The 12,503-nt window shown below is 42.1% G+C and overlaps 1 protein-coding gene across 1 annotated transcript in view; it reads right to left on the reverse strand.

Moving 5' to 3' along the window:
- STK32A (serine/threonine kinase 32A) overlaps positions 1-12,503 on the reverse strand; it is a 123,816-nt gene that overhangs the window by 17,790 nt on the left and 93,523 nt on the right. The window contains exons 7-8 of the mRNA XM_045795069.2: positions 5,216-5,313; positions 2,335-2,451 (exon numbers count right to left, since the gene is read on the reverse strand). Of these exons, the coding sequence (XP_045651025.2) occupies positions 2,335-2,451; positions 5,216-5,313 (215 nt within the window). The remainder of the gene's footprint in view (positions 1-2,334; positions 2,452-5,215; positions 5,314-12,503) is intronic.

Consider the following 12,503-nt stretch of genomic DNA (forward strand, 5'->3'; position numbering starts at 1 on the left):
TCAAACATACCTTTGATTCCTGACTCCCTTATTTTACTACCTATGGGCAAGTTTGTCCTCTAAACCTTAGTTTACCCTCTATAAAAAGGGGATAATAGCTTATTTTGTATGGTTGTAGCTAGGAATAAATGAGGCCATGTATATAAAGTACCTAAGAGGATGTCTGCCCTTATTATGTGGGGAACGCTCATGTGTTTTTACAAATGAAATTAATTTCCTACTAAAAGTCGTAGCTGTTCATACAGTTAATCAAAGTATATTGGGTGTGCCACAGATAAGATGTAACCAAGGTTACTATTACGGTTTGGGGTTTTGCTGACTGTGATGAAAGATCTTCCCCCGGTAACTGCTTCACAGCCAATATCACATTGGTCTCGTGGCTTAAATGGGAAATGTCAGTTCTGCTTGAGAATTCTCCTGGAGATTATAGCCATGGATCATCAGTGTGTAATTGTGGGGTGAGGAGAGCTGTCTTGGAACTGAGGACAATTTGCTTATGGAAAATAACCCCTCTCTTCTTCATCTTTGACATCATCAATATCCCTATTCCATAACAGGGTACTTGACCCCAAAGGCAGGAGGCACAGGGGTGAACTGTAGGCCCTCAAAGCTCTTATCCTTAACTGACCACAACCTGTGTGTGATTTTTCCTTTTCAAAGAAAGCCAAGTGCATCCTGTGGGGCTCCTCATTCTTTCCTCCTTATAATAATTCAAGGCATACAACTTAGCTGCCGCTATAGTTGCCATTAATCTTTTCCATGAACATGGGCATCCTGCAAATCTGATAGACACTATGGACCTCATTTATTCAAATACCAGATTTTATCACCTATTAGGCTCTGTGCTAGATGCTGAGGATAGCATGGTAAAGAAGCCCCTTATAGGGCTTAGGAGACAGTAATCATTAACCCAAGAATCACACATACGTAATACATAAGTTCAAATTAAAAAAAAAATGGTATGAAGGAAAGATAGTGTTTGTGAGCTTACAACAGAAGAAAGCTTCCTGAGGAAGTGATATCTGAGCTGAAATCTAAAGCTGTGCTTCTCAAACTATCTATGTAGAAGGGCCAACTTTTTCTGTTTAATTTCCAACCATGAGATTAGTATGTGGTCTTCTTGTGCATGGCTAGTATGCAGGGCCACACCATGTACACCTTGTGATTTGAGTTAATACCCTGTTCAATGAGATGAGTCCATTGACCATGTACTTAGAGGCATCCGCAGTACCGCATTGCTATAACAGTTTCTAAACGCTTCTCTTAATTTCTATACTTCTCAAGGGCCTGTAGGAAACAATTCATGGACTTGAACCAGTTGGTGAATACCATTGAATAATGTTGATCTAAAGGAGGTAGTGGGAGGAGCTGGGGATGGGGGCACTGTTCCAGGCAGAGCATGTGCAAAGGCCCTGTGGTAAGAGATTGATAAATGATGGTGAGAAGGGACAAGAAAAGGAGAAGACAAGAAGTCGATGTATAGTCAAAAGGGGAACAAAAGTCCAAAATAAGGCTTGAGTGGTAGTTGGAACCTTTATATCATACAGATTATTTTGATCTTTATTCTGAGAATAATGAGAAGACAATGAATTTTGCTTTGAACAGATCAGTATGGGGCAGAGGGGAGAACTGATTGGAGTGTGTAAAAGTGTCCGGGACAAACCAGTTATAAGGCAAGACCTGATGGCAGTAGGACTGGGGAGATGGCAGCAGAGAGGAAGAGAAGTGACAGAGTCACGAGATATTTACAAAATCAGGTTACAAAACTTGGCAATGAATTGGAAATGGGGATGGTGGGTGACTTCTGGTTTCTGGCTTCTATAACTGGCTAGATGGAGGGGCCAGTCATTGAGAGAGGGAACATCGCAGCAAGTCCAGGAAATAGAGAGCGATCAGAAACTCCGTTTTGGACACACTGAGTTTGACATGGCTCAACAAGAGGACACGCGTGTTGCCTTAATGAAGCCATGGGTTTGAAAGCTGTTAGGTACAGGGGCGCCTGGGTGGCGCAGTCATTAAGCGTCTGCCTTCGGCTCAGGGCGCGATCCCAGGGTCCTGGGATCGAGCCCCACATCAGGCTCCTCCGCTATGAGCCTGCTTCTTCCTCTCCCACTCCCCCTGCTTGTGTTCCCTCTCTTGCTGGCTGTCTCTCTCTCTGTCAAATGAATACATAAAATCTTAAAAAATAAAAAATGAAAGCTGTTAGGTACAAGCCCACTCTAGAAATGTGTATTATCATGGCTGCTTCCAATATTATAAACTAACTTTTCACCTCAAATCAGAGGGCATGCTTCTCTTTATCACTTCCTTTTGTCATGCGGTCCTCCTTCTTACCTTCTTAAGTAGTGACACCATTTCCTGTGACCAGGCAGAGGGGTAAGTCACAATAGCGGTCTCAAACATGTGTGCGATCTCCTTGCTGGAGGTACTGGAGCGAATATGGTATGGTCTCTTGGGGAAGAGAAGAAGGAAGAGTCTTCATTTTTATAGGGTAAAGAAAAGATTTTGCTTGGCCCATGTTCCCAAGCTAAATTTTCAACCAGTAAAATCTCAGTATCATTTTCTGATCCCTTCCAGTTGATTGTTGTTTTCGTATGCAAATGTGGTCTACTGTTGCCAGATCTTTTATTTAACAACAACAACAAAAAAAGACACCAGAAATCTCGAGTTTCCTGTGAAATCTCAGAATTTTTAAAAACTTGGTAACTCCACTGGGCCAAATGAAACATTTCTGTACACTAAACACACCTCTGAGATCCCAGTTTGGGAGTGTTTTGTAAGGCAGGTTACGTAAGTATTTACGTGAAACATGGGACAAATGTTCAGTGATTGTAAAGAGATCCAGAGTTTTACTCTACACCTCTTTGTGCTTTTTGAAGCAGTAGTAAGTTCAGGATAGAATGTCACCCAGAAAACTAACTCCAGTCTAAAATGCTATGAGTTGCTAGTTCTGTGGAGTGGGGTGGAGAATTTGATGATGAGGCATGGTATTTTTACTTCTGAGAGAACCAAGGTCTTTTATAGTTTTAACGTTGGGGCAAAGAAATCAAACAGAACAGTGGTTTTGTTATATTTTTCATAGCTGTCCACTAGAGAGCAGCCTTTACCTATATTAATTTCTCTATTTCTCAGAAAATAGATTTATGGGGTTTTATCTTTTGTGTGAATTGTGAGCTACTTAGGGCCAGAGATCATCCCCTATTCATATTTGTGTCCATTGGACCTAACACCTAGTAGACGCTCATTACATGTTTGTTGAATGAACAATTTCCGTATTAGAGCAACCAACAATGGGACACTTAATATGGACACGTACATTCATCAAGTGCCTGGCCCTTTCGAGATACTTCATAAATGACTGTGGACTGATGGAATAAATTGGGAGAGGTGGAAGAGTTTAATATTCTTCCTGTTGTAAATCAGTATTAAAAGATAATGTAATTATAGATGGCTAATAGACACATAAAAATATGCTCATCACCACTCATCACCAGGGGGCCACAAATCAAAACCACAGTGAGATATCACCTGACACCTGTCAGAATGACTAACATTAACAACACGGGAAATGAGGTGTTGGTGAGGATGTGGAGAAGGGGGAACCCTCTTACACTGTGGGTGGGAATGCAAACTGGTGCAGCCACTCTGGAAAATACTATGGACGTTCCCCAAAAAGCTAAAAATAGAACTACCCTACAATCCTGCAATTGCATTACTGAGTATTTACCCAAAGGATACAAGAATACCAATTCGAAGGGACGCATGGACTCTGATGTTTACAGCAGCCTTCTCAACAATAGCCAAATTATGGAGACTTAAGTAAACACTTAAGTAACTTAAAGCGAGAAAAGACTGGCCTTGCCTTTACGATGGCAGATAAAGCAGCTTAATGGCTAAGGGGCCTGTTCATGTGAAGTTCAGAAACTGCAGAGAGGTCAAGCATATTTGTCTTCGAGGCATGTATTTTTCTATAAATGAGAATTTGTAAATGTGGAGGAGATCATTGCTTAGCGCCCGTCCTCTGTGGTTTGGTTGTGTTGATAGTTGTAATTAAATGTGATTAGCTAGATTTTGAACCCTAATGACCTACAGCCTACTTGGTGATTCTTTGCTAGAATGTGGCAGAATTGATGTAGTGCCTTGTTCCCCCATTCATTCAGTACACAGTTGTTACGTATCTATTTAAAGTTAAATACTGGGGATAATACTAAACTGTATAAGGTACAGTTTATATGCTTCACCTTAATGAATTTGTAATCTAATAATATAGAAGAGATAAGGTAAAAATGGATAGATCTCGAAAAACTCACAAGGGCAATACTTTACCAAATGGAATTTAAATTCAATAATCTGTTAGTACCTTTTCTTCACCTCCCCCTACCCCCAAAAAAGAAAGAAAAAAGTGAATCTGACAATGTTAATACATCATATGACAGAGAACTACCACGGGGATAAAATAATATGGGAGGGGGAATATTTTCTGGGTAAAATTCTTCCTAGGCATTTTCTTAGTTTAAGAAATGTCTCCTTTAGGGGCGCCTGGGTGGCACAGCAGTTGGGCGTCTGCCTTCGGCTCAGGGCGTGATCCCGGTGTTATGGGATCGAGCCCCACATCAGGCTCCTCTGCTATGAGCCTGCTTCTTCCTCTCCCACTCCCCCTGCTTGTGTTCCCTCTCTCGCTGGCTGTCTCTATCTCTGTCGAATAAATAAATAAAATCTTTAAAAAAAAAAAAGAAAAGAAATGTCTCCTTTAAAAGGAAACTGCTCTAAGTTGCCCCCAAACTCAGAACCCAGGAGCCATATGACAGAGAGGAATCCAACAAGACAGGGCATGAATTGTGTTGTATTAATAATTCACACTCACCTGGGGGAACTATGTCGAAGTTAGAATCCTGTACTGTGACTGCCAGATGATTTTCTTTAAACAAACAAATGTATTTCCACAAGATATTTAGTGAGGTGCACTGATCTTCCCTCTCTGGGAGTTTCTAACACACACATATTCATTTAATTTTATCTGCAGTTAAAGCAAACTCACATGCTTGGGTCCATATATAGGAGAGTAGTATGTGCCGAAATCCCAGGTATCACATGGCATAGTGCTTTCACCTTGCACACAAACTGCTTGATTTTAGGGGGCAAAAAATCCATTCTTTCATTCTAAAAATGAAACTTGCTGGAAGAGAAACCAAAGAGAAACGCAGTTCTAACATACCCGGCCTCTCAAGAGCTCATAGGCCGTCACTCCCAGGGACCACCAGTCCACAGCAAAGGAATAGCCTGTTTCTCTTCTGGAGTTGAACATCTCAGGTGCTGAAAAGATAGGAAAGTGAGGTCAGTTTTACTCCCGGGGACGTGCCCAAATCTCTGCTCCCAGCGTGTTCCTCCTGAGGCGTAGTACCAGGGCAAGGAAAACGAATCAACACTGCCACGGACGTCTACCATCCCTTGCTAGATGGCGCACAGCAGGCAAAACCGGCTGATTTTCTTGTCTCAGTGGCCTCATTCATCCGCCAACACACAGGCATGCACAGGCCTGGATGGACAAATTCCCTTCTTATTTATAGTGTGCAACTATTAAAAATTGGATCCCGTAAGGCCTCAAATGTTCAGCTGACCATCAAATCAGGAAGGCTGGGAAGATGTTATTTGTTGCCTTGATTTGAAAGGTTTGTGCTAAAGGACTGAGATCCGTATTCCTGCTGCAGACAACACTTAGAATTTGGTGCGAGGTGTATTGGATTGGCTTTCCGTCTCACCGTCATCTCGAAGACCCAAGGGCAGCGTTTCCAGCCTGCTGTTGGTGGTGAGGGAGAGAGAAGGAGGGAGTGGGCCCTCTGAGAAATAGAAGCTTTCACATGAGGTGGAGAAACTTACACTTTGTAATGTGGTTATTTGAAAGGACTCCAAGGAAAGGCAAAGCTACAGTCAACTTTGCCGCCGGTGGTGGCCGCCTGGTTATGCGTTCTCTAAGCACGTCGATGCTCTGAGAACCTTCTTCATACTCCTCCAGGTAAAAATACCTGGCTCGTGAGGGGTAAAGCCGAAGCAAGGGCAGGGTGCTCACCACTACACTTCTAGGGTCTCATATTGAACCTGGCAGCTAGAGTCACTCAACAGAACTGTGTTGACCAAAGAAACGACGAGGAGTCAAGTCAACAAGAGATGGTGGCAATCACTTGCTCTGGAGACATGCCGTCTGGGGTCAGAACCTGCCTTTACCACTTATCCTGACCTTGAACAAGTCAGCTGCCTGAGCTTGAGAAGCCTCATCAGCCAAGTCAAAATAAGATGATCTTTAGAGCGTGAGAAATTAAATGAGATGCTGCATGACGAAATCTGAGCTCCGTTCCTGGCATCTAGAAAGTGCTCCAAAAACGAGTCACTGTTCTGGAGAGGCAAACATAGGGATGGGAATGTTACTTATCAAAAGCTATACACAGTTGACCCAAGCCTCTGGTAGTAAGGCGCTGGCTCTGGACAAAGGAAATTGGCGCGATGTGAGGCCTGCACATGGGCTTGACCTAGCTGGGGTACTCACGTCCCAGTAAAATCCTGTGGACGGCATCCAGTCCGAGGTAGAATGTTGACATCCCGGTGCCTGGACTGACCCTGCCTGTAAGAGCCTCATTTCCCAGCGAATCCATCTCCCACGAATCACTGCATCCTATCTTTAAGTCACAGCTCCCCATCAGCTCGGGAGATAATGGCCCTGACCCCAGGGTACCCCCCACATTGGATGGAAATGGGCTTTATTTCCACTTTCCCTTACCAGTACCCCCAGTGACATGTGACAGGCATCTCCTACCAGCTGGGTATTTTCGATTTGACAGTATTGTGAACAATGCTGTCATGAACACTCCTAAAAGTCCACACATCTATAGGGTGTGTTCCTAGAAGGGGAGTCTCTGGGGATACGATGTGATTCTTCGTACTCTGGATAATGATCAATGATTTAACCAAAGTGGTAGTACCGATTAACACGGTGACCAGCGTCGTATCAGGGTTTCCTTCGCTCAGCCTCCTTACCCACACTTGGCGTTAACTGACCTCTTGAATTTTGCCAGTCTAGCACGTGTGTATTGAGCTTTCATTGTGGTTTAACTCGGTATTGTCCTGATTACTAATAAGCTTCACCACATTTTAATGCGTGTATTGGCTATGTGGATTTCCATCATTTAGTTTTCAGGTTTTACAATATCTGGATAGTAGATTTTTTAAAAAGATTTTATTCATTTTTAGAGAGAGAGTGAGGAGGAGGGCAGAGGGGGAGGGAGAGGGACAAGGAGACTCCTTGCTGAGCACGGAGTCCGACATGGGGCTCAATCTCATGACACTGAGATCCTGACCTGAGATGAAACCAAGAGTCAGACACTTAACTGAGTCACCCCCTAGATAGTAGATTCTTGGTCAAGAAATAAAGAAAGGGCCTCCAACCTAATCCATAAATGTAATGCAATAGAAATAATTAATGAAATTTAAAAAAAATTCTAAATTTCATCTACCGAAAATATCTGTGACTAATAAAGGTTTTCTGAGAAATAAAGACATAGACATGTATCTCATGTATTAAATTATATTATAAAGCTGTAATAATTAAAATTTGAAAATGCTTATATATAAGAATATTTAGTTTATGGTGAACATATTATAAATCAACATGACATATCGTTATTTGATATGTCATCTCAAAGCAATTATTTAATGATCTAACAAAAAAAAGTCAGATCCTTACGACATACCTTCAGTCAAGATTATATGTAACTGGAATAAGGGGAAAAATGAAACTATAACAGCAATAAAAATATTAGGTAACCATATCCCAAATCTGGAGACAAGAAGGTCTTACTAAGAATACCATCAAAGGTAGAAACTCTAGGGGCGCCTGGGTGGTGCAGTTGGTTGAGGGATTGACTTTGGTTTTGGCTCAGGTTAGGATCTCAGGGTTGTGGGATCGAGCCTTCGTCAGGCTCTGCGTTCTGTGTGGAGTCTGCTTGAAACTCTCTCCCCTTCTCCCTCTGCCCCTCCCCTGCTTGCGTGTGCACTCTCTCTCTTTCTCTCGCGTGCTCTCTCTCAAATAAGTGAATGAATCTTTAAAAAAATAAATAATAAAAAAGGTAGAAACTATGAAAACGACTAATGGTGTGATGATGTTAGAAAAATAGTTCATTACATTAAAAATGTTATAAGAACAACAGCAAACTAAAAGATAGGAAATCATATTTATAACACATATGATACACTATCATATTCTGAATATATAAGGCTCCAGAACTTTTTATATAATCAATAAGAAATAGGATAAAAATATTAACACCCTAATAGGAAACAAGCAAAGCACAGTTTACAAAAGAAGTCCGAGAATTTCAGTATTAGCATCACGAGGGACCATTTTAAGTGATCTTTTCAGGAAGATTAAAGAGATTCAATGTGCAGCCCGGCTGAGAATGCAGGGAAGTGAATATTCTCAGACACTTCCAGAATGAACGAGCAGAAATCAATGTGAACTTAGAGGAAATGCACTAACACATAAATATCCACTGATCCAAACTCCCATCTTTGAACGGGAGTTTGTCACAAGGATAATCAAGTTGCAGGACCCGTTTCTGCGAACAGGAGTTTCATGACAAATCTATTTATGTTTCAAAATCAGAAACAACCTAACATTCCACAATAAAGAATTGGTTAAATTTGCTGCAGTCCTCTAGTTCTGTAGCACACGATCATTAAAAATGATAGTTCTACACACAGGTGTGGGCCAAGAAGAAGAATATCATTTGCCAAGACCCAGGCTCTGGAGTCCGAGAGAAACAAGTTGCCATTCTGGCTGAGGCCGGGTTAGAGACCGGAGGCCGAGAGGTTGCACAGCATAGCAGAGTGTTCGAGAGTCGGGGCTCTGACCCTCGACAGCAGTAGCCCTAGCCGTACCCGGGGCAAAGAGCTTCATTTCTCAAGTGGCATGTTTCAAGTGGGAATAACAATAGTATTGGCCTCACGGAAGTTTTCGTTTCCACGATGTCATACGTGCACTTCGAACAGTGCTTGGCACACAGAAGAGCACAGTCAATGTCGGCCATTGTCGGCCCTTCATCATCATCACCACCATCATCACCATCAGTGCTAAGGCTCGAGACGGTTTCAGACGTGGTGCTCCACCCGTCTGTGCTCCACCAGCTACTTGCTGTGTGATTATGAACCTCTTTCACAGGGTTGCCTTGAGAATTTCAATGCACAATAAATGTTAAAAGCTTAGCAAAGCGTTTGGGTCATAATGACTACTCATTGTATGATGTCTATTGTTATTACGTTATAAAGTAAAAATTTAGGTTACAGAAATTCAGTATGATTCAACTTTTAAAAAATATGTGTTCGTATGTGCACAGAAAAAAAAAGTCTGGAAGGAAACCATAAATATCTACAAGGAGAGGGATTAATTTAACCTCCTTTTGCTTATCAGCATTTTACACATTTTCCATAGTGAATTTGCTTTGTTTTTAACTGGGAAGAGAGGAATGTTTTCCTCGGTGAAGCTCTAAGAGATCTGGATTATACTCACACGGAGGAGAAGTGAGGGTAAGGGAAGAGGAAGAGGAAAGGGAGTCGGGAGCTGAAAGGGAGGTGGTTCAGAGCGGGGAGACTGCTCAGCCCGGCCTCTCCAGAGCCAAGAAACTGCTCTAACGTGCTCAGCACCTATCTTAGTAGATGTCCTATATTCCTATCAACCTCAGTATTTCATCCTCATTTTCTTTCTTTCTTCTTAGAATATTTTTTTCTTTCTGGGGCCCCTGGGTGGCTCCCTCAGTTAAGCATCAACTCTTGGTTTTGGCTCAGAATTGTGATCTCAGATTGAGCCCTGTGTCAGGCTCCGTGCTCAGTGGGGAGTCTGCTAGGGACTCTTTCTCCCCCTCGCTTCCCCTCCGCCCCTCACCCCACTCGCACACATGCAGGTGCACTGCGCAAGTGCTCTCTCTCTGAAATAAATAAAATCGTTAAAAAAAGAAAATTTCTTCTATACCTGCCAGTTAGTATCCCACAGGAGCGCTTTAAATGGGTATGGGTGCTGGTGAATGTCTGTTACCTAGATATTACTAAATTATTTGGATCATAATTGTTAAAAAGAAAAAGCAGATTTCTACCTATGACACCTCTTAGAAAGACTCTTACCCAAAAATCAAAGGCAACCTCTGCATTCAGAGTGAAGTGATGACAGATACTCATTTATACTGAAATGAGAAACATTTCTAAAAGTTTGGCTTACCTAAATTGATTTGCAACCTTTTACGGACCACAAATAATTTCTAATAAATTTCTCCCTTAACTCTCTTTCAGGAAGAAGCTTGACTTTCTGAAGTCGGAGCTTGCTTTAAATTTAAGCTTTTTCAATTATTAGCCATGTGACTTAGCTTCTGATTTTCTCATTGTAAAATGGTGATAATTATAGTCTGCCTCATAAAGTCGCTGAGAAAAAAAATGAGTAAAATGAACGTTAAACATTTAACACGTTGTCTGGCCCATAGAAAGCTTTCAATAAATATTAATAATTGTTAATTATAAGGGTGAAGGTGGAAAAGCAGAGAGAACCTTGAACGCACTCCAATTTCCTAGCTCCGTGTTGTGAAAGGACCCGAAATGCCAAATATGAGGAGAATTAAATTATACGGATATTGTATTTAAAATCACTGGGGAGAGAAAAGAAGGGTAGTCTCCCTTTACTCCTCTCACCATGGAAACCAGGCCTAGAAAACCCAGATGCACATTCTGATTTGGCTCCAAGAAAATAGCCCTTAATATGGAAACCCAGGAAACCTGCAGAAAAAATTCATCAGACCAGCGGGCTCAGATATTTCCTTTTATCATCTGAGAACTGTGAGTTTTAGGCAGAAAATAGGCTGAATTATATGTGTCCATTATTTTAGAAGTGACAAAGGAGATTTATTCCCCCGCACTGGTAATAGGAAGCCAGGAAATCTATAGTTGTTCAAATATCATCTAAAATAGGACTCATTTTTTCCCCAGAGGATTTCTTTCTCTTGGAAAGTGAGGTGGCCAAGGGGTTTTCTTTTCTTTTCTTTTTTCTTTTCCTCTCTCTAGTTATATGAGGAAGGAAATGACATATTAAAAGTGGCTTTGCTCTTACCCTTGATTTCAAGGTCAAATATTTTGCTCATAAATTACTCTGACCATATCTAGTCAGGACAATTCATCCCACCTCCCTAATTCCACTGGCTTAACCAGTGACATTAGCTGCTTTAAGCATCTCAACTAATTAGGGTAGAAGCAGAAATAGGCTTTTGTCTTCCGTCATCTGCCTACAGCTGTGCAGTGGCTAGCTTCCCGTTTGTGTTGGGTAGGGGGCTCCCTTGATGATAGCTCCTGGTCTCTTGCTTAATACATTTTAATCCTTTTTGCCTGGTTGAGGGATAGTGGAGGTAGAGGGATCCTGAGGTGATCTCTCTTTAGTTGCTTCTAATAGCTGACGTCTCTCCTTCTCTGTGGCAACCCTCTCAACCCTGGCTACATGGCAGAATTACCCGAAGAGCTTCTAAAGCACCCTGTGCTTGGGGGGCACCTCCAGGATTCTGCTATGGTTGAGCTCTATTGGAATTGGTGGTGTTTCCAGTAAGCCACACCGATAGGGACCGCCCTCCCTCCAGGCTACTGGCAGGGTCCCAGACAAGCTGGACCCCACCCTCTGGCTAATCCAGACACACTCCCACACTACTGTATCTCTGTCTCCTAACGTCATGGTCCCTGGGAGGACTTAACTCCAAACTCATCAAACCCCCATGGACAGATCGGGTTCTGTGAGTACCAGGACCCGTCAGCACGTACGGTGACGAACCAGACATTGACCAAGCTTGGAAATCCAGGTCACTCGCCTCACAGTCACCCACCGACTTTCCAGATAATTCTCTTAAGACCTGACTCACCGTCCTAGGTGGGGAAAGCGGACAAGTCCCTCTTCCTGAATCCCTTCGGGAAAAGGACAGCAGTTCTCCCTTTACGTTTCTTGGGGGTGGGTGGGCGGCAAGGCTAGTTCTGCCAGAATGGTGTCCACACAGAGACGCTCCAGCAAGAGCACTTAGAATTCGTAGTAATTTGTGAGTGTTAACATAATTGAATGTGAGACCTCGTTGACAGTTTTGGCACCTAACCTATCCTTTTCATCACCCTCTGGGTGTATTTTGAATCTTCAGGCAAAATCCAGTTCTTCATCTTTAAGGAGAACTCATGGGTTTGTCGTGCTGCTAAAACTAAAAGTAAAATGACATCTGGGAGGCGTTGTGTGAACTTTACAGTCCTATGCGTGTAATGAGGGGTTGGTTATGTAAATGATGGGTATAGTAATACTTATGTCACCTATCACCATCTGATTTATTACTGCATTTTACTTCTATTTGATTCTATTTTTAAAGATTTTATTTATTTATTTATTTATTTATTTATTTATTTATTTATTTATTTATTTATTAAGACAGAGAGCGAGGGAGCTCATGAGTGGG

This window comes from Ursus americanus, chromosome 5, assembly GCF_024610735.1.
Source record: "Ursus americanus isolate L20-20 chromosome 5, mUrsAme1.1.p, whole genome shotgun sequence".
Taxonomy (NCBI): Eukaryota; Metazoa; Chordata; class Mammalia; order Carnivora; family Ursidae; genus Ursus; species Ursus americanus.